The sequence below is a fragment of the Muscardinus avellanarius genome, assembly GCF_963383645.1.
Source record: "Muscardinus avellanarius genome assembly, chromosome: 6".
NCBI lineage: Eukaryota > Metazoa > Chordata > Mammalia > Rodentia > Gliridae > Muscardinus > Muscardinus avellanarius.
Window position 1 is genome coordinate 94447588 of NC_137791.1, and position 24571 is coordinate 94472158.

General features: G+C 35.2%; 1 protein-coding gene across 1 annotated transcript in view; it reads left to right on the top strand.

The window, feature by feature from the left end:
- Positions 1 to 24571, top strand: part of CLOCK (clock circadian regulator) — a gene marked incomplete at both ends in the record, with an annotated part of 52747 nt that overhangs the window by 13168 nt on the left and 15008 nt on the right. The window contains 11 exons of the mRNA XM_080697064.1: positions 306 to 395; positions 5566 to 5686; positions 8774 to 8887; positions 9024 to 9142; positions 11579 to 11661; positions 11966 to 12072; positions 13306 to 13453; positions 13961 to 14036; positions 20307 to 20448; positions 21593 to 21693; positions 22845 to 22934. Coding sequence (XP_080553190.1) covers positions 306 to 395; positions 5566 to 5686; positions 8774 to 8887; positions 9024 to 9142; positions 11579 to 11661; positions 11966 to 12072; positions 13306 to 13453; positions 13961 to 14036; positions 20307 to 20448; positions 21593 to 21693; positions 22845 to 22934 — 1191 coding nt within the window. The remainder of the gene's footprint in view (positions 1 to 305; positions 396 to 5565; positions 5687 to 8773; positions 8888 to 9023; positions 9143 to 11578; positions 11662 to 11965; positions 12073 to 13305; positions 13454 to 13960; positions 14037 to 20306; positions 20449 to 21592; positions 21694 to 22844; positions 22935 to 24571) is intronic.

Here is a 24571-nt window from a genome sequence, read left to right on the forward strand (position 1 = left end):
ATTAACATCTTCAAATAAGCCAAAGTGTATAAATGGTCATATCAAATAATAAACATAGTGATAAAGACAGGACACAGAGTCCCTACTTAGAAACAACCTATCCAGAAGATAGCCAGAGATTAATTTTTCCCCCTAGGAACATTTAAAGATGAACAAAACATATGTTAAGGTGCTATAAAGGGGTAAAGCTAGCCTTCTGACAGTATTCTGGACATTTCCACATTAAGTTCTTTGTCATTTATTTATTTATATCCTGTGAAATACTTTTTTCTTTTCATTTAACTGATCGTTATGTTTAATTTCAGGCTCTTGATGGTTTTTTTTTAGCAATCATGACAGATGGAAGTATAATATATGTGTCTGAGAGTGTAACTTCATTACTTGAACATTTACCAGTGAGTATAAAAATTACGCAATCTCCTATTTAGTGTCCTTTTTAAAGTGTCTTAAAGCATTAGGAAGTGGACCTGGAGAGCAATGTTGAACAGTGGTAAAAGGGCAAGGGTGAAAGCTTTAAGTGTCTCTTTGCTCATAACTCTGATCTGTAGTAATAACTTAATATTCAGTGGCCCCATTAACCACTGTTTCCTTTTTTATTCTTATACTAAACTTTTCAGTGTTTCCACTTTTAATCAATCTCATGAAGATGTTCAAACACTAAGAATATCTTGAGATTAACCATTTCTACTGGGATACTTGTAGCTAGGGAACTCATAATTTTCTCAAAAAATGACTTGTAAGAACATACTAAAAATTGTAGATACAGAATTTTTTACTTCAATTAATAATATAATAATGGCCATATTCATTATCAGTAGGACCCAAAAGAATTATATATATAAAGAATTAGAAGTACATTGTATAATTTTGATTAGGGTGGTGAATGCCTGAATTGTGGGTTTTATGTTTTTTTTTTATTCAACATGTGTTTATTGAAAATGTATTCTGTGCCAAACACTGTTAAGTATTCTGCTGCAATTGATGGTATTTAAAATGAATTTGCAGCCAGGCGTGGTGGAGCACACTTGTAATTCCCATGCTTGGGAGGCGGAGACAGGAGGATCGCGCAGGTTCGAAGCCAGCCGCACTGGCTTTAAGAGACTCTGTTTCCAAATAAAAAAAGTATAAAAATAGGTCTGGGAGCATAGCCCGGAGGTAGAAGGGCTTCCAGGAACCCCAGTACCACCAAAATAAAATAAAATAAAATGAATTTGCAGGGTTTTTTTGTTAAGTTCTTATTTAAGGTGGGTCTTGTGGTATAAATATTAATAATAATAATTGTAAAATCCTTTTAATGTACTTTTAAAAAATTTGTAGCAATGTAGATAAACTGCTCGGCAAATGTCTCTTTTAAGAGCTATTTAAAAAGCATTTTTTTTTCCTTTGGTTACTCTGCTACTTCATAAGAGAGTGGATTCAACACTTACAGCCAGGTAGTGAGTAATAAACTGATTTCTCTGGTTCCCACAGAAAGTAACTTGACTTAACTGCTTTCCTGGGGCCTTCCTTTAGAAAGTAAACTCAAATAGGTGATAAGACCAATATTCAAATAATGATCTGAGAGCAAAGCATGAATTATAGCAAGATACAAGTAAGCTGGCTTGTGCAGACAGAAAGAGTAAGGAGATTTTCTGAGCATTCTACCTCTGAGCTACACCCCTAGTCCTATTTTTTATTCTTTATTTTGAAACAGGTTCTCACTAAGTTGGAAAGGGCCTCACTTAGTAGCTGAGGCTGGCTACAAACCTGCCATCCTCCTGTCTTATCCTCCCAAGTACTGGGGTTACAAGCGTGCACCAGCACACCTGGGTTGGCAACACTTATTTTTTAAATAATATTTAGATAGCAAGAAAACACAAAAAAGAATTCCTTTATAGGACTAAGATATGATATACAAAATTGAGAATAACTGTAATTATATGCTATTTAACCATATGTAATTGTCTTGGTTTTTCTTTCATTTATGTACCCAAATAGTTTTTATTTAGTCATAATCAGAGCATCATTTGCAGTGTGTTTACATTTTTGAAAAGCCCATTTTTGCCAGGTATGGTGACACATGCCTGTAATCTCATCACTTGAGAGGCTGAGACAGGAGGATCGCAGCTTTGAAACTAGCCTCAGTAACTCAATGAGGCTTGCATCAACTTAGGAGGACTGTTTTCAAGTAAAAAATAAAATAGGGCTGATGTATAGCTCAGAGTTAGAATGCCCCTGGGTTCAATCCCAGCACCACCAACAAAGAAAGAAGGAATAGCTTGCTTCTAGCTGGGCACGGTGGCTCATGTCTGTAATCACAGTACTTGGGAGGTTGAGACACAGGAGGATCACAGGCTCAAGTCCGGCCTCACCAACTTACTGAGACTCTTTTTCAAAATAAAAAACAAAAGGGCTGGGGATATGGCTAGGAAGGAGAATACTCACAGTATTCAATCTCCAATACCAAAAAAATATATAAAAATAAAATAACTACCATGACACAAGGAACTATCATTTTATTTTGATAGTTAAGGTAGCTGTAAGATTCTTAAGGTCAGGAACCTTTATCTCTGTATCCATAGGAGTTCTGGCTGGTTTTTAGAGAGGCACTCAGTGATTATTTATTGAGTGGATGATAATGAGTAGGACATTTGACATAGCTGTCTTTTAAAATCTCTCCCTAATATTGCACTGGTAGCAGATCTATATTGAGGGATAGCTATATTTTGAAATAGACAAACATGACAGTTTTAATTGAGATCAGTTATTTGATTGTTTTACACACACACACACACACACACACACACACACACACACACACACCTACCTCTTCGCATTCCCTTTTGTGTTTTTCTTTTAATATTAGAACACATTTGAGGTTTATAGAAAAATTGAGAAAATAGTACAGAGCGTTCCCAAATGCCCCCAATGCCCCCAGACTCTGGTTCCTCTCTTATTAAAATCTTCTAGATTTTGGTTGTGTTATCCAAAGAATGTAAATTTGGTAGGTGAATTTTTGAGCAAGGGAGATTGTGCTGATCCACTGCATTTATTTTATCTATAATGAATGATAGAGTGCTTTATTTAAAATTTCACTGCTCTCCACTTACTTACCTTGGGTACTTTCACATTATTGATGTTTCTGAATTGTTTTTTGATGGCTAGAAAACATAATCACAATCTTACTATGAGAAAATTAGCCCTGTTTGGGATCTGATATAAAAAGAAAATGTTATTTTGTTTTGTGTTGTCATTAATAATTAAACTGAAAATGACATAATTTTGTTCTTATTGCTGAGCAGAATTCCATTGTATGTATATCCCATAATATTGTAATCCATTCCTCTGTTGATGGACACCCAGGCTGATTCCATGACTTGGCTATTGTGAATGATGCTGCTATAAACATAGATATGCATTTATCACTATATTCTGATTTCAGTCGCTTTGGAAAGGTAGCCAGGAGTTATATAGCTGGCTCGTATGGTGACTCCATCCCAGTATTCTGAGGACTCTCCACACTAATCTTCATAGTGGCATCACTAACCAGCATTGTACAAGAGTTTCCGTTTCCCCACATTCTTGCCAACATCTATTGTTGTTTGACTTCTTGTTGGTTGCCATTTTAATTGGGGTTAGATGATATCTCAGGGTAGTTTTAATTTGCATCTCCCTGAATACTAGTGATGAAGAACGCTTTTTCATTTATTTAGTGGCCATTTGTATCTTCTTTTATGTAGTATGTGTTGAGTTGCCCATGTTGTGATTGGGTTATTAGTTTCTTTTTGTTCTTTTCAGTATGTTGTATATTCTAGATATCAGTCCCCTGTCAGAGGAATAGCTGGCAAAGATCTTCTCCAGTTCTGGGTGGAGCTAGAGAACATTATGCTAGGTGAGACTCCAGTCACAGAAAGGGCCATATGCTTTCTCTCATAAGCAGAAGCTAGGGTGTAAAGGACATCAGATAATGGAGGAAAGACTTGAGTGAAACAAGGGGGTGAGGGGAGAGGGAGATCAGTGAATGAATTACTTATATCAACATTATATACATATGTGAGAATATCAATGTCAATATTGATACCCTGTATGAGGAATGGGGAGGGAGCCAAGGGAAAGTCCACCAGGTGCTGGGTACAGGTACGTCTCTACCACTGTGAAGTACATTATGATGTAAGACTGTAATGCACCAAAAAACGTAAAGAACAAAAGACCTGTAAGAGTTGCTTAGCTAACATAAGGTTTAAAAACAGTGATATCCCTTTTTTTGTATTTTAGTATGTATATCTTTTTGTCTAAAAGAGAATTTTGACTATAGAAGGGAAGAACCATTTATACAGTCCCTAAATTAGGCTATGGTATTTATAATTAAGGTTTTTTTTTTGAAAAATTAAAATTGTTTCTTTATATTTTATTTTTTTGTTACTGGAGGCTGAACCCAGGGGCATTCTATATCTGAGCGAAAATCCCCAGTCCTATTTTAATTATGAAACAGAATCTCTCTAGGTTAAGATTCTTGCTGTGTTGCTGAGACTGTCCTCCAGTTTGCTATCCTCCTGTCTCAGCCTTCCAAGTACTGGGATTACAGGCATGTGCCGCCACCACTGGCTAAAACTTGACACTTTAAATGGTCAATAGTGACTTAAATTTTAAATTTGATTATAAAATTGTAATACTGAATCTATGAGCTCTGCCAAAGAGACTACTTTTCTCATACTTGAAAATTAATAGTGAAATTTAGGTACATTTTAACTAATTTGTAGCTAATCAGTCATAAAGTCTTTTATTCATCTTGAGATTAGAAACAAAATTTATGAAATTTTTTTCCTGCTCATGCTTTTTGTCATAGAGTCATACACAAAAGTGCCAGGAGGGATTTTAGAGGTCATTTAACCTTAGTCCCTTTATATTGTACTGGATTCAAACCCTAGTACCAAAAATAAAATAATAAAATGACACCAAAGTCAGTTCTTTATTTAGCCAGACACTGGTCCTTTGTAGTCCTGAAGGACACCATCATTTGATACAGATTTGAATAAATGGTAAAGCTTTGTCTTGTAGCTTAAGATCTTTCTAATTAATTCTTAGTCCTATTGTATCTTAAAAATGTTCGCATTTGGTGAAACTCAGCTTTGCAAATAATTTATCAGGCTTTCAAGGTCATCTTGATCATGAATCTGATGACATTGATATCAGAATCCAGAAGGTAATGTTGACCTTCCAACTTTCTCTTTTTTTTTTTTTTTTTTTTTTTTTTGCTGGGGTGTAAACCAGGGCCTTTTTACTACTGGGCATCACCCCTAGACCTACTTTCTATTTTATTTGGAAACAGAATCTCACTAAGTTGCTGAGAGTCTCATTAAGTTGCTGAGGCTGGCTGTGAACCTGTGACTATCTCAGCATTCCAAGTACTGGGAGACATGCCTGGCTTCAATTTTGTTTTCTTAAGCTATAGTCTTTAGACCAGTTTTTCACAGATAATTAAAAGTTAATCATATGCTCTTCTGTTGTTTGATAGTGATTATACAATTTTAAAATAAATGCCTCTTGAGTCATTAAATGTTTTATTTAAAAATTTTTCTTTTTCAGTCTGATCTTGTGGATCAAAGTATATTTAATTTTATCCCAGAGGGGGAACATTCAGAGTTTTATAAAATACTCTCTACCCATCTGCTGGAAAGTGATTCTTTAACCCCTGAATACTTAAAATGTAAGTAGTAGCTGTTAAGTAGAAACTCAGATGTTATATCTGATAGCCTTATTCTTTATTTTTGCAAGTTTATGAAACAGACATATTTAACTAAATTAAAATACAGTATGTTCCATATTCCCTATTAGATGCTTTTTAAATATCAAAAAATACATAATGAAATTATGTTCAAATAAAAGCCTGAAATCTGTTCCAGAGTTTACTGAAATCTCATCTTGTTTGTTACAATAAATCTAACCACAGTTATGCCATATAACTATTTTACACAAAATTGGAACTTGGCAGTATCTTTTTAAGTTTTAAATGAAATCATATTGTATATAGTGACTGAAAATTAAACACTCATTTTCCTCATTATTAACAATCTGGGCACTCAACTTATGGGGAAAATTCTATGTTTATTTTAAAATTTAAAACATTATGTACCAACTAAGTTAGGCAATCTTAGATATTTAATGTGCCAGTAATTTATACTTTACCACAAAGAGTGCCAAAATAGGGGAAAACATTCTCTGCTATCAAGAATCACAAAATATTAGAGAATAATCAGAAATTTCTACCAGGTTCATTGGACAAATCAAACTGACCCAGAGCAACTCTTTCTTTATTCTGCTATGCCCTGTAAAATCCCAAATTGTTAATATCACTGTATTTGACTATCAGTTATTATATATCTTCTTTAATCTTAATTTTATGCTTTAAAAATTTTGCCTCATCTGGTAATCATGACGTCAGTCATCTTAGAGTTTCTTTGTATTTAAATCTTCAAATGCTGTAGTGTAATAAGCACTGTGATACATATATTTACACATATACATATATGTATGTTTATATGTATGTATCTTTGACAAGAATGGATAGCTTTTCGGGTGAAGCTGAGATAAGCTAGAGACCAGAAGTTATTAAAAGACTGTTGAATTGTTTATAGTCAAATTTGCATGTCATTGACCAATAGGCCACTCTAACTCTGCTACTTATGAGAAAGATTTAGGCTGAATCTAATAGATTCAGAAACCAGTTGTGTGCCTGTAAATAGTGTTTTAAATAATGGATTGAATGACATAGCTTAAATATAGAGAGAGCAAGGAGAGAATAATTAGAAAGTTAGGACGGACCCTGAGAGAGCAGCAAGAGGACAAAGGAGGAGGAGTTGGCTTTGGAGATCCTCACAAGGGCAGAGTTGGCTGGAGAACTGAATCAAAGCCTGTGACAGAAAGGTAGACTCCAGGCTTCTGCTTTCAAGATCAGAGGTAAGGATAGGCATAGTACTTTTCATAAGAGAGAAGTCTTAATTGAATGGCTTGCTAATCCCATAGTTAAACTGCTGACACATAAAAGTTCTTTCCCAGAAGAAAGGGCTTCATGCTAAAGAAATAAATGGATTAAAGCACAGGGGACATTATTTAGAAAACTCAGTAGATCATTTTGGCCATAATGAAGGTGAGATGATACAGATTATGTGATCTGGTCTAGAGAAGAAAATAGAAAAAGAATTATAAAGGGCCTAATATTTCCTCCTATGGAGTTTTATTTTTAACATGATGGAGAGCTGTGAAGGAGATTTGGATGGTTTTATTAGGTAGGTAAACCTAATAGACTTGATTTAGGCACTGATGACCAAGTTGGGTAGGGATTGGGGAAGATGATAGATTTTTGAACTTGTTGAGTTAGATGATAAAACCATCTGTTACCATAATGATATAAAAGCATAAGCTTGATATAGTGAATGAAGAAAACTTACTTGTCCTTGAGTGCACTGTTGGGGGTGAGTCCTTGAGGGATGAAAGTAGTATTAGTTTAAGTAGGAGGCAAGGGTGAGTCAGAGGCAGGAGTATGGAGGCGTAATAAAGAAATGTTTCAGTTACCTAGATGCAAGACAACTTGTGACTACACTGAGTTAATAGTACTTAGTTTTCAGTTGGAAAAATTTATGACTTTTCTTGGTGAAATATTTATCAGGTTCCAGTGACAGGTTAGTTAGGTTTGGGACTTGTGATGAGAAGAAGAGAGACCAAATTAACATGTAGAGGGGCTAGGGATTTGGTTTCTGACTTGGGAAATAAGCTACATAAGGCAAAGAGGACAGCCAACTTAGGAAGAAAAAGAGGAAGATGGAAGACCTGATCAAATTTAAACTGCAGAAAGTAAGGACCCAAGGAAAAGAAGAGAATACGTAGTGCTGAAGGATTAGAAGAAAAAAAATTATAAATATTTTGAGTTTAAATTACTGATGGAACATCAGTGGAAATGGTCCAGAGAGCAAATAGTGATATGAGACTTCATCTTATATAAAATGTTAGAGGCTGGGAGAGAACTATAGCAGCTAATACACTTTCCAAGACCAGTCAGTTTAGAAGGGATCTCTAAAGATGATGATCGAAAGAACCTTGTGAAAGCTCCCAACTTAAAGATTGATTCACAGAAGAGAGTGAGTAGGATAGGAGCGCAATTTCATGTAATGGGTATAAGGAATGTCCGTTTTAACAAGAGGTGGAGACAATGAGCAAAAATTACCAAAGTTGATAATACAGATGTTAGTAATCTTTAGAAGTTACTGTAGGGATGCAAGGATGAAAGCCACAGGACATGAAGTTAAGGAAAATTAATGCGTCGAAACTGACAAGGAAGGAGATACGCATACATATTGACAAAGAAGGAGATCTGTCATACTAAAAAATTGGCATGAAGAACTCTCCCCCTTTTTGTAGATGGAAGACCTTTCAAAGTATAGAAAGAACACAAAGAAGAAAATCTTGTAGGTGCTAAAGGAAAGTAAGTAGCATGGTCTGGCTGTAGTCCTAGAGATGATAGGAAAGTATGTTCAAGGTAGAGGTGGAAACAATTCACTTTAGAATGGAAAGCAGAACTTTTTATTGAAGCTGAGGTGAAGAATGAGAAGGACAGGTAAAAATGAAGAAACAAGTTGTACAAGATAAGGTCTTCTAAAGTTACTCTACTTTTGCGGACTAAATAAGATTTCTTTGAAGACTTCTATTGGAGAAAATGGATATGAACTTATAATACAACTTTTATAATCTACTTCATGTGACATATCACAGATAAATGATTTTTAATCATTTATTTCAGCAAAAAATCAATTAGAATTCTGTTGCCATATGCTTCGAGGAACAATAGACCCAAAGGAGCCATCTACGTATGAGTATGTGAGATTCATAGGAAATTTCAAATCTTTAAATAACGGTGAGTTGACATCCTTTTCTTACAATGTATTTTAACTTGGTATTTCTCTTAAGATCTTTGACATAAATTTTTGAATATCAGTAGCAGCTAGGTTTTACTGGAATAACTGCTGATACATATTTCTTTACTATTTTAGTATCTACTTCAGCACATAATGGTTTTGAAGGAACTATACAACGCACACATAGGCCTTCTTACGAAGATAGAGTTTGTTTTGTAGCTACTGTCAGGTTGGCTACACCTCAATTCATCAAGGTATGTTTCTAATTTTAATTACTCAAAGAGGATTTCAGTTTATACTGTGAGAATTGTCTTTACATAATTTTTGTTGTTGTTGTTCTCTCCAGAATGACTGAAACTTTCTGCAAACACTGAAGTAGTGGTGGTCATTAGTCATAAAATATGCATGGTCATATTTTTAAGTTACAAAAATGTTCACTAAATTAATGGTAATGGTAAATGGTGTTTAGTATATATCCTTTGCTATTAAACAGTGGATATATATTATTGTACTATTTTTGCACAAAATCTTAAGGTGCTTTTGTGTATAGTTTACTATCTACATTAAAGGAGAAAGTCTAAAAAAATCTAGGTAATTTAGTTAATATTCTTAAAATTTTTCTTTGAAGTGTATAAATGGCTTTTACTGCATATAATGTACCTTTCAAATTTTAAAACTTAGTGTTTTACTTCCTGTGTTCAAGAAGCAGATGATTAGTTGGAAAATGGGCAAGGGAAATACTTCAAAGAAGAAACCAGGCAAAAATTTAAAATTTGGGAGTCACCATGGTGTAGTATTAACAGAAAATCTAACTGGGTTTTTTTTTGTTGTTGTTGTTGTTTGTTTTACAGTACTGGGTATGGAACCCAGGAGCGTTCTACCTCTGAGCTATACCCCAGCCCTATTTTTTATTCTTTTTTTTTTTTTTTTTTTTTGTGCAGGTCTGGGGATGGAACCCAGAGGCATTTGACCTCCGAGCTACACTCCCTGCCCAATTTTTTATTCTTTATTTTGAAACAGGGTCTCACTGAGTTGTGGAGGGCCTCACTAAGTAGCTGAGGCTGTCTGCGAACCACAATCCTCCTGTCTTAGCCTCCCTAATGCTGGGATTACAAATGTGCACTACCACACCTGGCCTTGAGTTAACAGAAAATCTTAAACCAGTTTTATGCTGTTTGTTTGGATCTTAAGAAGTAATAGCAATGACTAAATTCAAGTATTTATTACATGCTCTGTACTATATATACACTATATACACTATATATACATTATCCCACTTAATTTTTATATTCTTATAACAGTCTTATGAGGCAGATACTATTATGATCCTCTTTTTTTTTTTTTTTTTTTGGTGATACTGGGGTTCCTGGAAAACCTTCTACCTCCGGGGTATACTCCCATACCTATTTTTTATAATTTTATTTGGAAACAGGGTCTCTTTTTTTGTGTGTGCTACTAGGGTTCCTGGAAGCCCTTCTACCTCTGGGCTACACACCCAGACCTATTTTATACTTTTGTTTTGTTTTGTTTTGTTTGAAACGGGGTCTCTTAAGCCATCATGGCTGGCTTCAAATCTGTGTGATCCTCCTGTCTCTGCCTCCCAAGCACGGGGATTACAAGCGTGCGCCACCACACCCGGCTCATTTTGTATTTTATACTCGGGAACCTGAGGCTTAGAAAATTGCCCAAAGTCTCATCTATCACATGATGAAACCTGGGACTTCTTATTCTTTTTCTTTCAAAGCCCCAGCTCTTAACTATTATGTTCAAAAGGTCATTTAAGGACACAGAAGTAGGTTTGTAGTACTTTGGTAGATATAACCATATCTAAGGTTTGTGTATCTAACAGGGGTAGTGATAGTGAGAAGTAAGTTTAAAAAAATTCACAGAGAGCTGAACATGGTGGCTCATGCTTGTAATCCCAGTACTTGGGAGGCTGAGACAGGAGGATTGCAGTTTGTGGACAGCCTTAACTACTTATTGAGACCCTCTGCAACTTGAGTATTAGGATGATCAGGACTCCGGGGTAGAAGACAACTTGAAAAACAAAGAGACTGGTGAGGTGATAGTGCAGTCAGGTGAATCAGTGATGGCAGAGTACGACACTAAATTACTGAAAACGGATGGATGGAATCCATGTTTTGAATACCTAGAAGGTAAAATTGAAAGGATTTAGTAGTATCCATTTAAATTTTGAAAGGTAAAAATGAAAGACTATAACTTAAGATTTTCAGACTCAGCCACTACATGGGTATGAGTTGGAAAATGTTGTACCTGGGAATGAGGAGTAAGGTTTTTAGTTCATTTTACGGCATACTGAGTTTGAGATGTATGGGGACATTCAGACATACACAGATGTATAATTCAAGAGAGTGAATTCAGAATTAGGGCTTTAGGCATGTGAGTGGATGGAAAATATGTAGAATAAGAAGCCTGCATTCCAGTGTTATTTATTGCCACATTTAAAATTTTTATTTTTGCTGTGATTAAATGCAGGACTCCTGCTTACTGTGTTAATGCTTTACTGCTGAGCTACATTCCTAGCCAGCCACATCTTTAGTACTAGAAAATTAAAATGTGTTACAAATTTGTTTAGGTAAACGTTATCTAATAATGACTTTTATAGCTAAAAATATTTAGGATTTTTCTAAGGAAACAGCAAAGTATTTCTAAACTTTATTTATTTATAGGAAATGTGTACTGTTGAAGAACCCAATGAAGAGTTTACATCTAGACATAGTTTAGAATGGAAGTTTCTGTTTCTAGATCACAGGTAACTTCATTTTAAAATTTTGTAAAAAAAAAAATAGTCATACATTACTCTTGACATTAATAAATTTAAAAGACAAGTTTTTTGGAAAACTTAAATCTATTATCTAGTTTTCTTTTCCTCTGTGTGTGTGTGTGGGGGGTCGGATCTCGGGATCAAACCCAGGGGCCTCACACACTAAGCAAGTGCTCTACCCCCAGCCCGTTATCTTTTTTTCAGAAATACAAAGCTCCTCCCAAATTGGTTTCTAGTTGGAGTGTTTTTTATGGAAAAATTATAATACTGATTATTTTATTATGTCATTTAGGGCACCACCAATAATAGGATATTTGCCATTTGAAGTTCTGGGAACATCAGGCTATGATTACTATCATGTGGATGACCTAGAAAGTCTGGCAAAATGTCACGAACATTGTAAGTACATTTTAATATTTTGAGTGATAAGTTTTTAAATCATATAACCAGAAATCCTGTCCTATTAATGAAAGGTGGTAAAATACAAATTTGCAACCATTTTTGTTGATATGTAAAATAGGAGCAAGTTTAATTTAAACTTAACCTATGATTTTTACCATATTGGTTATAATATAAAGCAAAATCTTTTATTATTTTATTTTTATTTATTTATTTTTGGTGGTACTGAGGGGTGGAACCCAGAGGCTTTCTACCTCTGGGCTATACTCCCAGACCTTTATATATATATATATATTTTTTTTTAAACAGGGTCTCACTAAGTTGCTGAAAGCCTCACTAAGTAGCTGAGGCTGCCTTTGAACCTGTGTGATCCTCCTGTCTCAGCCTCCCAAGCATGGGGATTACAAGCGTGCACCACCACGCCCGGCAGCAAAATCTTTTAGTACAGTTAAAAAAAAATGTAAAGAGTTTTCCTAAATAATTTGACACAAAACCCATTTTTTGCTTAGCATCTGCTAAAAGAATTTAGGACTTAAAAGCTACAGAACATATGTTAGGAATGACAGTTCCTTCAAACAAATGAAGTTACTTTGATTTTGGTTCCTTAAGTTCCAGTTAAAAATAAAATTCTTGAGCTGGGCTTGGTGGCATAATCTTGTAATCCCAGTGCTTGGGAGGCTGAGACAGGAGGATCGCACAGAAGGTTTGAAGCCAGCCTTGGCTACTTAGTGAGGCTCTCAGCAATTTAGTAATACCCTGTTTCCAAATAAAGTATAAAATATGTCTGGGATGGTAGCCTGGAGGTAGAAAAGCCCCTGGGTTCCACCCTCAATACCACACACACACACACACAAAAAGAAATCCTCAAATATACTATACTTGACAGTATCTGGAGAAAAGCATCACCGGTAATTAGTTCTTATTGTTACCCTTAGTATTTCTAGGTGGGAGGGAGTCAACAGAGTGAATATTTGAGTATTTGGGGAGTTTATTGTACATGAAAAACATACAAGATCAGCAATAACTGGTTGTAAAATTGGACACTGGAATATCTGATAATTGCTAGGAACCTTAAATTAGCTCTGAAGAATAGCATTTTCTTATAATTTGTATATGTGTTTTTGGAAAGTCAGAAATACAATTGCATGTATAGAATTAGATGTAAATAGTATCTTTTGGTGAAAGCACCTGATACTTTATAACTAAATATGAACAATTTTTTTTTCTTTTTAGTAATGCAGTATGGGAAAGGCAAATCATGTTATTATAGGTTCCTGACCAAAGGGCAACAGTGGATTTGGCTCCAAACTCATTATTATATCACTTATCATCAGTGGAATTCAAGGCCAGAGTTTATTGTTTGTACTCACACTGTAGTAAGGTAATAGTAACATCCTATGATTATGGCAACGGAAGTTTTATGCATGATTTATTAAGAACTACATAGTGATTTTCTGGTTTTTAATATATCATTTCAAGGTATTATAAAATTTACTAACAGGCATATATATAAATGTAATATAAGTAGTAGAAAAATATTGAATGTTTGACATAAGTTTTGTGTACAGCAGCAGAAATTGTACTGTTATTTATATACCAGAATCAATCATAAAGAGTATTCCCTTCTTTTACTTAGTTTCTGTTAATTTATACACTGTGTAGTTAAGATCATTTATTAGAATCATAGGAAATTTTGAGATACCTAGAAAAATACAAATTGAATTAAGACCATACACTGTCCATGTATTTTAGGTCTGTGTAGCATATAGAAAATAGTGATTGATAGAATTAGTGATGAAGTGCTAACTATAACAACACTGAATGGTTGCAACTCTGCAGTATTTTAATGAATGACCAAACACTAAAATCTGACTCTTCCCATTTATAGTTATGCAGAAGTTAGGGCTGAAAGACGACGAGAACTGGGCATTGAAGAGTCTCTTCCTGAGACAGCTGCTGACAAGGTATGTTTTTTTTAAAGTCTTTTTTTAGAAAAATATTTAATTAATTTTTTTCCAGTGAATTATCAAACTCAATAATTGACAGGAAAGTAATTGTTCAAGTATTTCAGTTCCTCACTTACAATATAATTACGGGACATAATTATACCTTACTATTTCTCCATTTTAAATATTTTCTCTTAAATATTTTCAAATTATTTGTTTCTGCGAAAGAATTGAAGGTTCTGCCATCTAGCAATAATTTGGTGAGAAACATCACACCAAATAATTTCAGATTAAAACTACCATTATTAATTGTCTTTGATGTGCTACCCTCTGCTAGGTTCTTTATATATATTATGAAATGTGATTTACTTCTTAGATATCCTTATCTGATAGGTGATATCCTCAGTTTGAAAATACTGAAACTCAAATTTCAAGGGGGGGAGAGAACTTCCCTCAAAGACACATGGCTAGAAAATTATAGTTAGAATTTGAACTCTGGTTTCTTTCGTTGTTATATCATATATAATAATAATAAACTAGTTATTAGAAGTATAATAAACTAGTTATCTATTGCTATGCTACAAATTACTCCAAAACTTAGTGATGGAGAACAACACATGTGTTACCTCATAGTTTTATGTTAGTCAGCAATCTAGACCCAGATTAGCTGGGCCCTCTGCCTCAGGATCTGTCACAAAGCTGGAGTCAAGTGTCAGTGGGAACCACGACCATCTCAAGGTTTAACTGAGGCACAGTCTGTTTCTGTCTCACTCAGCAATTGTCAGCATGGTTGTTCGTCACAGGCATTTGAACTGAGGGCCTGATTCCTTGATGGAGAGCCTGCCTTTTATTCCTTTCCACCTGACCATTTTCATCACAATAACATGCAAAGAAGTCCAAGGAGAGAAAATACCAGCAAGATGGGCTTAAAGAAAATGTTTGCTTTTTAAGATGAGGGAAATATAATAGCGATGAGGGAAATATAATAGCACTAATGAGCTGATGGAGTAAAAAAAAATGTTGATGATGGTAGAGATAGAACTGGAAATGTTAGATCAGTGTTCTTGAGTAGGTCAGAGAGACAAGGATCTAGAACACAGGTGGGCAGGACTGGGCTTAGCTAGGGGCAGATTATTCAGTTACAGCAAGAGTTGGCGAACTATGGCTGATAGAGCAAATCTGTCCCTCTAGTTTTGTACTGCCTACAAAATATAGGTGTTTTTATATGTTTAAATAGTTTTTAAAAAATAAGTGTTTTATGACACATGTAAAGTATATCAAATTCATACTCATGTTCATAAGTAACATAGCCATATTTGGTTGTTTATTGTCTGTGACTGCATTTGTGCTGCAACAGCAGAATTGAATGATTATGAGAGACTATATGTCCTATAGGACCTAAAAGATTTTGACCCTCTGAAATAGTCAATGTTACAGAAAGAATTGGTTGATCCTTGATTTATAGCAACACGAAGGATAGAATATATGAATACCACAGTTTTCACAATCACACTCTCACTTTATGTAGTCTCCTTTTTATCCAGCTTAAATTCATAGCTAATTGTATGTATCTTCCACTCCCTAACTCCTATTACCCTTCATCATGCTTCCTTGGCAAAATCTCAGTGCTGGTACAACCCAGCCAGTAGATGGGTAAAGTGGTGGAACTTTGTAGCAGTGCTCTCAGTAAAATAGGAACCAAAATGACCAGCCAAGAGTCAGATTAGAAGAGGAATTGGAAGAGAAGCAAAAATACTAAGTGGTTATACAGGAGAGAAGAAAATGGATGTGCTGGGGAATATGTCCTGCTGGCAGGCAGAATAAGAGCCCACCTAAGGTTCTTGGTCATTAATTTGAAGTGAGAATAGTCACCATGTTGTGTTTCTTGAGCCATTTTCAGCTCTGCAGGAGCTGATAAAGAACAGCAAAAAGATTGGGTTTAACCAGCTTTGCGAATTTTGTCCAGAAGTGTGGTAATGAACATAGAAGTTAGAGAGTTAGAGATATATGCATTAAAGATATTTAAACTGGATAAAGAGGGGAGAGAAGATACAAAGGGAGATGTTATTGTGAGTTGTGAAAATGCAATCAAATCAACATAATGAGCTCTGCTTAAGGCAACGGAATTAGGATATTAAAGAGAATGAATATGGGGTCAGAGAATAGTATGTTTTAAGAGTATGGAATGTTTATTGTTACTGGTAAAGACTCTAGGGTATGAGTAAGAATTTGGCTGAGGACTGGTGGGAGTCACGATCTTTAGAGGAGAGGACACCAAGGAAATGAGAGGTCATGAATGTGTGAATGTAGGTAACTTTGGGATTAATACTTAATGAGAGGAATACTGAAAGGAGATAAAATTTAATTGTTGGGAAGTAACCACAGGGTTAGTACATGACTACAGTAAGATATAGTGAGTTACATAGTATGGTGTTAGCTTTGTTGCTGAGAGTTCAGGGGAAAGAGGAAGGGAAAGTGATCTGAAAACATTTGTAAGAGGCCTTGGGATTGCACCTGTAGAGCTGTGATCTTGGAGTTTTGAAACAGAAAACAGCCACCACTGAAGAAGCCTATAAAGAAAGTGATGTTTTTGTGCAACTTGGATTTTAGAGCAATCCAGTGAAGAAATGTTCAGAGTTGAGGTTGAGAATATGGAACATTTGTTAATTAATTATGAACACTAAGCCGGGAGTGGTGACGCACGCTTGTAATCCCAGCATTAAGAAGGCTGAGACCGGAGGATCAGGGTTCGCAGACAGCCTAGCTACTTAGTGAGGCCCTCTGCAACTCAGTGAGACCTGGTTTCAAAATAAAGAATAAAAAATAGGGCAGGCGGGTGTAGCTCTGAGGTTGAATGCCCCTGGGTTCCATCCCCAGACCCCAAAAAAAAAAAAAAAAAAAATTATGTACACTGAAGGCATTTGGAAGGTTTCAGAGGCTATAAAGCAGTGGAAGTTGGAGACAAAATAGGCCTGTGTCAAGTTGGGCATAGTGGCACACACCTGTAATCCCAGTTCTTGAGAGGCTGAGACAGGAGGATTGTAGGTTCAGGACCAGCCTCAGCAATTTAATGATTCTCTGCAACCTAGTGAGATCCAGTTTCAAAATAAAAAATAAAAAGGGCTAGGAGTGTAGCTCGGAGGTAGAATGCTCCTGTAGTTAATCCCCCATAACACCAAAAGAAAACAAAAAACTGATTGCCAGGTTAGAGAAGACAAAGCAATGGATGACAGCACCCCTAGTTTTTTCCTTTATAACACAGATAACTTTGAGGTCATATTGTTTGTGTGTATATACATTTGTAGATATGTATACATACACGTGTTGTTACTCTTCTTATGTAGCTTTCCTGCAGTAGGAACAGGGACATGTTTCTTGCTTACTGCTGCATATAGAGAGCTTTTGGTCGGACACTTTGCCCTATTATTAAAAGAGGAAAAAAGATGATTATATTAGTATATGTGCTGTATTATATTATCAGGTAAGGGTATACTTTTGATGGTGATAAGATAAGTGTTCTCATCTACATAAAGCAGAGCTGTCGTTTGAAAGCTGTAGACAGAGGTTTAAGAACAGTGGAGAGAAGAGCCAGTGTGGGGATGCATGCCTGTGCTTCAGAGGCTCGAAAAGGAGGGTTGCAGGTTTGCAGCTAGCCTCAGCAACTTAGCAAGGCCCTGTTTCAAAATAAAAAATTAGGTAGGGCTTGGGGGTGTAGCTCAGAAGCCCCTGGGTTCAATCCCCAGTACCACAAAAAAAGAAAGTGGAAAAGGCATGCAGCTGAGGAGTAGGAAAGCGAGGCCACCATAAACACTTGAGTGCCACCACCTAGCACTGAGGCTCCATCTGAAGGAGGCACTCATTTTGGGCTGGCTGTAACTGCTTCCATCAGGCCCTTGAGCAAGCAAGCTAGAAGAATTAGAACAGTGGCATTTAATTTGTACTCCTAGAGGTGCAGCAGTGTTTGTTGATGACAAGGCAGGGACTGAGTGACTGGTGTAGACTTAGGGAAAACGGTATGGAGATGAGTTCATACAAAGCTGAGAAACAGGATAGGATGTTGGATAATTGATCCAGGTACAAATTAAAATTCTAGACAGGAGGATCACGCAGGTTCGAAGCCAGCCTTGCTGGCTTAAAAGACCCTGTTTCCAAATAGAATATAAAATAGGTCTGGGAGTGTAGTCTGGAGGTAGAAGGGTTCCATCCCCAGTACCACCAAAAAAATAAATAAAATTCTATAGGAAGATCCAAATCAAGTGAATATTTTGAGCTTTCAAATGCTAAGTTCTAGAGATGCTTACAGTACTTTGTTTATAAACCCAAGTGTCATTTTTATTTTGTAATCTTAACAATTCCTTCATTCACTCATTCATTGAACCCCATGGTGTTCTACCTCTGAGCTACACCCCTGCCGTAGTTTTTGTTGCTGTTGTTGTGTTTTTTCTTTTTTTGGAAACAAGGTCTCACTAAGTTACTATGCACTGGCCTCAAACCTGTGATCTTTCTGCCTCAGCCTATTAAGTACTAAGGTTACAGGCATGTACCACTGTACCTAGCTTCACACTCTCTTTTTTAATGTGTTAAATACACATAACAGGAAATTAATAATTTTAAGAGTACAGCTTACTGTTATTAAGTACATTATCACTGAAGTACAGCTGTTACCACCATCCATGCCCAGAAATACTTCATCTCAAACTGAAACTCCATACTCATTATTAAACTCTTATTTTCCTCTACTCCATTTTACTTTCTGCTTATTAATCTGACTCCTTTAAGTACTTCATATAAGTAGAATGATGCCACATTTGTCCATTTGTAACTGGCTACTTTTACTTGGCATAATGGTCTCTGGGCTAAGCATGTTGTAGCTTATGTCAGAATTGTCTTCCTTTTTGAGGCTGGGTAATACTCCATTTATGCACATATCATATTTTGCTTATCTATACATTGGTCAATGGATACTTGAGTTTCTTTCCCCTTTTGGTTTTTGTAATGTTGGCATGAACATAGGTGTACAAATAGGTGTTTAAGTCTCACTTTCATTATTTTGGGTATATATCCAGAAGTAGAACTGCTAGATCATATGATAATTGTGTTTAATTTGGAGGGAATTGCCATACTGTTTGCCATAGTGACTGTGCATTTCCACAATCAAGGTACAGGAGTTTAGGTTCTTCACATCCTTGCCAACACTGGTTATTTTCTGGGTGTTTTGTTTTGTTTTGTTTAGATAGTGTCATTCGGATAGGTATGAGATGATAACTCATTGTGAGTATGATTTGCATTTTCTTGATTAGTGAGGTTGAACACCTTTTCATGTACTTATTAGCCGTTTACATATCTTCTTTAGAGAAGCATGTATTTTGTCCTTTGCTCTTTTTTTTTCCAGTACTGGGGATTGAACCCAGGAGGAGTCTACCTCCAAGCTATATCCCCAGTTCTACATTTTATTCTTTATTTTAAAACAGGGTCTCACTAAAGTTGCAGGTTTCACTAAGTAGCTGAGGCTGGCTACAAACCCATGATCCTCCTGTCTCAGCCTCAAAAGTACTGGGATTACAAGTGTGCACCACTTCGCCTAGCTCTGTGTCCATTATTTGACTGGGTTGTTTGTTTTTCATTATTGGTTTGTAGGAGTTCTTTACTCCTTATCAGTTGCATGATTTGCAAATATTTTCTTCTGCTCTGGTTTATTTTTTCTCTCTGTTGATAGTGTTGTTTGATACACAACAGTTTAATTTTTATCAAGTCTACTTTGTTGGCAAATTCAGTGTTATGAGACATGCTTTCATTGAAAATTTTTTATCTAATTTGAGCTAATTTTTGTATCTGATGAATATGGTGTGAGGTATAATGCATCTTTAGTCTTCTTGCTGTTTTTGTATAGAGAATAAAGCCAAAACTTTCATGCTGTAAAAATAAGTTCTTAAGTGAGGTACAATGACGCACACCTGTAATCTCAGCTACATGGAAGACTAAGGCAGGAAGATCACAAGTTCAAGGCTAGCCTGAACAACTTAGTGTGACATCTCAAAATAGAAAAAAAAATTTAAAAGCTGGGGGATGTACCTCAGTGGGATACAATTCCCTGGGGTCAACCCCCAGTACTCTTCCCAAAATTTCTCATTTCTTTATCAAATATATATATACAAATAATTTTGCCTTATTATAGATAAAAGCTGAATTTTAAAAATATTTATTCATTTTTGTTCACAAGCAGTATTGCTAATTTGAGATATCTGAAATGAACCTCAAGAAAACCTTCATTTTTCTCTGCCTACTTAGAGCCAAGATTCTGGGTCTGATAATCGCATAAACACAGTCAGTCTCAAGGAGGCATTAGAAAGGTTTGATCATAGCCCAACCCCTTCTGCATCCTCTCGGAGTTCAAGAAAATCATCTCACACAGCAGTCTCAGACCCTTCCTGTGAGTACTTACCTTGAAAGCAGATTTATGTTGAAGAGAACACTTCTAAATTGTTTTTATTATTGGTATAAACATCTTTTGACAAATGTTTCTGTGAAGTTATATACATTTTTTACAATTTAAAGTATATTAACCTTTTTGATAAGAGGCGCATTGCTTAAGTTAAAGAATTAATGTTGACTTTCCTATAAAATATGTAAGTGGTAATGTTATTAAGTAAGTGTTCCTTAAGTTTGTTTTTTGAAAGCTTTTTTAGTGTCTTTATGAAAACATGCATAATTGTCCTTAAATTGTGTTGGTGCTCCCTATCTTTAGATTCAACCAGCCACAGATAAAAAATCTTCTGGGAAAAAATTGTATCAGCACATTTTGAACATGTACAAATTTCTTGTCATTATTCCTTAAGAATAGATTATAGCATCTATTTACGTAGCATTTTTATTATGTTAGGTATTATTATAAGTAATCTAGAGATGATTTAAAGTATACAGGAAGATTGCATAAATTATATGCAGATTCTATATCATTTTGTTTAAGTAACTTTTGAATATCCATAAATTTTTGTATTCACTAGGGATCCTAGAACTAATTACTGTGGATACTAAGGGAATGACTATAGTAATTTTTTGTATGTGATATCTATATGTATATCACATACATGTATATGTATATGTATATATGTACTATATATGTAGTAACTTTTTTGTAACACACACACACACACACACACACACACACACACACACACACACACACACATGGGTGTTCAGGGGCATTCTACTTTCAAGCTACACTTCCAGCCCTATTTTATTCTTTGATTTTGAAACAGGATCTCACTAAGGTGCTGAGGCAAGTCATGAACCTGCATTCATCCTCTCTCAGACTCCCAAGTACTGCTATTACAAGCTTGTGACCATACCTGGCTTAGTAACTTTTTAAATTAAAAAAAAAAAATTCTATTTCATATAACTTCTTTGCTCTTAAAAAGGAAAGACTTATTGGACGAATCTTATATTCATCAATTTCACTTTTATTGAGTGATTTAGAAAACCATTTTTATTCACTGAAGTACATTTTGAAATTAATCTTTGGAAACAATGCTTATAAGCACTAATGCTGTTCTGTTTTTGCTTACTAACTTCAGCAACACCAACAAAAATTCCAACAGATACTAGCACTCCTCCCAGACAGCATCTACCAGCTCATGAAAAGATGGCACAAAGGAGATCATCATTTAGTAGTCAGGTAAGCGCTTAAGTTCCTTTTTTTTTCTTTTGGTACTAGGTACTGAACCCAGGGGCACATCTACCTTTTAGCTATACCCTTAGTCCTTTTTATTTACTATTTATTTGTTTGTTTATTTATTTATTTTTGCAGTACTGGGATGGAACAAGTATTTCCAAGCTACACCCCCATCCCTAATTTTAAGTCTTTTTATTTTTTTTTTGGAAACAGGATCTCACTGAGTTGCAAAGGAACTCACTAAGTAGCTGAGGCTGTCCACATAGCGCAATCCTTCTGTCTCAGCCTCCCAAATGCTGGGATTATAAGCGTGTACCACCACGCCTGGCTGCTTTTATTTATTTTTTATCATTAGTTTGTTTGTGTGGTACTGGAGACTGAATCCAGGGCATTCTATCTCTGTGCTATACCCTAGCCTTTTTAAAATTTTTTGTTTAGAAATAGGGTCTTACTAGCTTGCGAAGAGTCTCACTGTTGCTGAGGCTGTTCTCAAACCCAGTATCCTCCTGTCTCAGCCTCTCCAGTTCTGGGGTTACAAGGTCTCACTAAGTTGCTGATGGTCTCACAGAGTTTTTAAGGCTTGCCTCAAACCTGCAATCCTCCTGTCTTAGCCACCCAAGTACTGGGATTATGGGCATGTGCCACTGTACCTGGCTTAGTTAGTTAATATTCTTTTGAATAAAGATTTATTAAGGGGAAAACTACCTAAATGTTAAGAAATTCATTAGTTCATTATCTCTTTCTGTAATGATAAAATAGTTGTTAGTATATGACACTCAAGATCTCTTATTTGTAAACTGGTTTTCATATATATAAATAATTTTCATTATTTCAAGTGAAATGTTAGATTTATTTTCAGTTGTGCAGAGCTAATAATTGAGAGCCATTTTATATTTTAAGTTGGAAATACCAATCACCTTCAGTTAAGTGCAGCCAACTCTTCCTGAGACCTCATACAAGGTACTATGGCAGGTGCCTTGTAAGAGTACAGGTTAAATAGGAAGTAGAGAAGAAGGCAAACCTGTACTCAGCTAATAGAAGTAAGAGGCACATCGTCAGTTCAGTGATAAACATTATCTTGTCCCTATTTCTGTAGAGGTATTCATGTATGAAATGAGCATCATTTAAATGTTATTTTTTTATTTTGTTTCTAGTCTATAAATTCCCAGTCTATTGGTCCATCATTAACACAGCCAGTGATGTCTCAAGCTGCAAATTTACCAATTCCACAAGGCATGTCCCAGGTATTTTTGTTTGTTTGTTTTAGTTGAGTTATTTACAAAGTATAAATTGCTTTTAAGCAAATATGATTAAATATTTTTATAGTATTTATAGTAAATATTAATATGTGGCTATACATAGCTATAGATAGAATGAATCTTAACTAGGAGCAGTTAGAGTATTACGGGGCATTTTTGTTTGTTATGATTATAGGATATCACTGGCCCTAGGTAGACATGGGCCAGAGGCACTGAATGTCTTTCAGGATGTACAGCAAAGAAGTATACTACTTAATATACTCTAACACCTCCCCTTCTATTGAAAAATACTGCATAGACATGAAGATATTAAAGATGAAATATAGCAGTTTATTTTTTTCTTTCTATGGATATTAGAAGAATGGAATAACTTTATTTGTATGTTTGTTTATATATAGGATATTTATTGAGTTCCATGGCTACTATGTATAAGGAGAACGTAGGTAACGACAATACCATTGTTATATGGTCTTTGCCCATCATTTGAACCCCTACTGCAGCCTGGGGAAGTTAAGGAAAGCTTTCTAGGAGAATTGCTACCTGGCTTAAGTCCCAAGGGAGACCTAAGTATAGAAATAAACAAGACAAAGGAGAGTGATTCTTAAAGTGATGGTATTACTTTTGATCACAAGTTTCCAACTTGGGATTTTATAACCCAATCAATGCCTCAAATACTTAAGAATATAAATGCATAGTGACAAAGTGTAAAAGCTTCTGACTTTTTTGTTTGGCATTGTAACTTCAAAATCCTAAATTCTGGTAATATAACGTCATGTTAGGTCTTTATAATAGCACTGTATTGTTAGATGTTATACTTAGGTTTGGCAGTTTTTAATCAGCATTGAGTCTTCCAATCCGATTTGAAGTATTAACATAATTTTTATGTAAATAAATTTTATGTAAAGACATACTTTCAATATTGTTAGTTCTTAAATCTCATGGGATACTGATAAAACATTTCTGAACATCCTTCCATAGGGATATTTTCATGAAATGTGTACTATGTTGAACATGGCAATAAGCATTCAGTCTCATATGTCATTCACTAATAAAGCTCAATAGTTTGCCTCTTTCTTCTGTGGTTTTATTTCCTGTTTTCCTGTGTTCTGTGTTTATTTCTCTTAGAAAGTCTTTTAAAATGGTAACAATGTAATACTTACCTAAGGTATAAATAAAATTAGGTACAGTAAAATATATTTGTATAACATGAATATAATATTTAGGAAGACATGAAGGAGTTGAGATACTGTTTGTATTTCTCAAATCTAGTGGAATCTAATATATTATATAGTCTGGTTATTGTCAGTTTCAGAAGTCAACGTTGTATGCTTTGGAAAGTAGTGTTTCCTATCCTTAATAAAAACATTTGAAGATAGAGTTAAAAAGTATTAGGAGGTATTTCCCAGTTCATTGTAGGGGAGTGTATTTTAAGATAGATTTCTGCTTTTATACCATACCATACTATACCATACCATACCATACCATACCATACCATACCATACCATACCATACCCTAAGTATTTATGGAATCAAATGAGCCTGTATAGACCTAAGAGATGAATCACTAAAGTGTGGCTAAATTACAAACAGTGAAAAATAGGAGCTCTTTATTACTTAGGTAT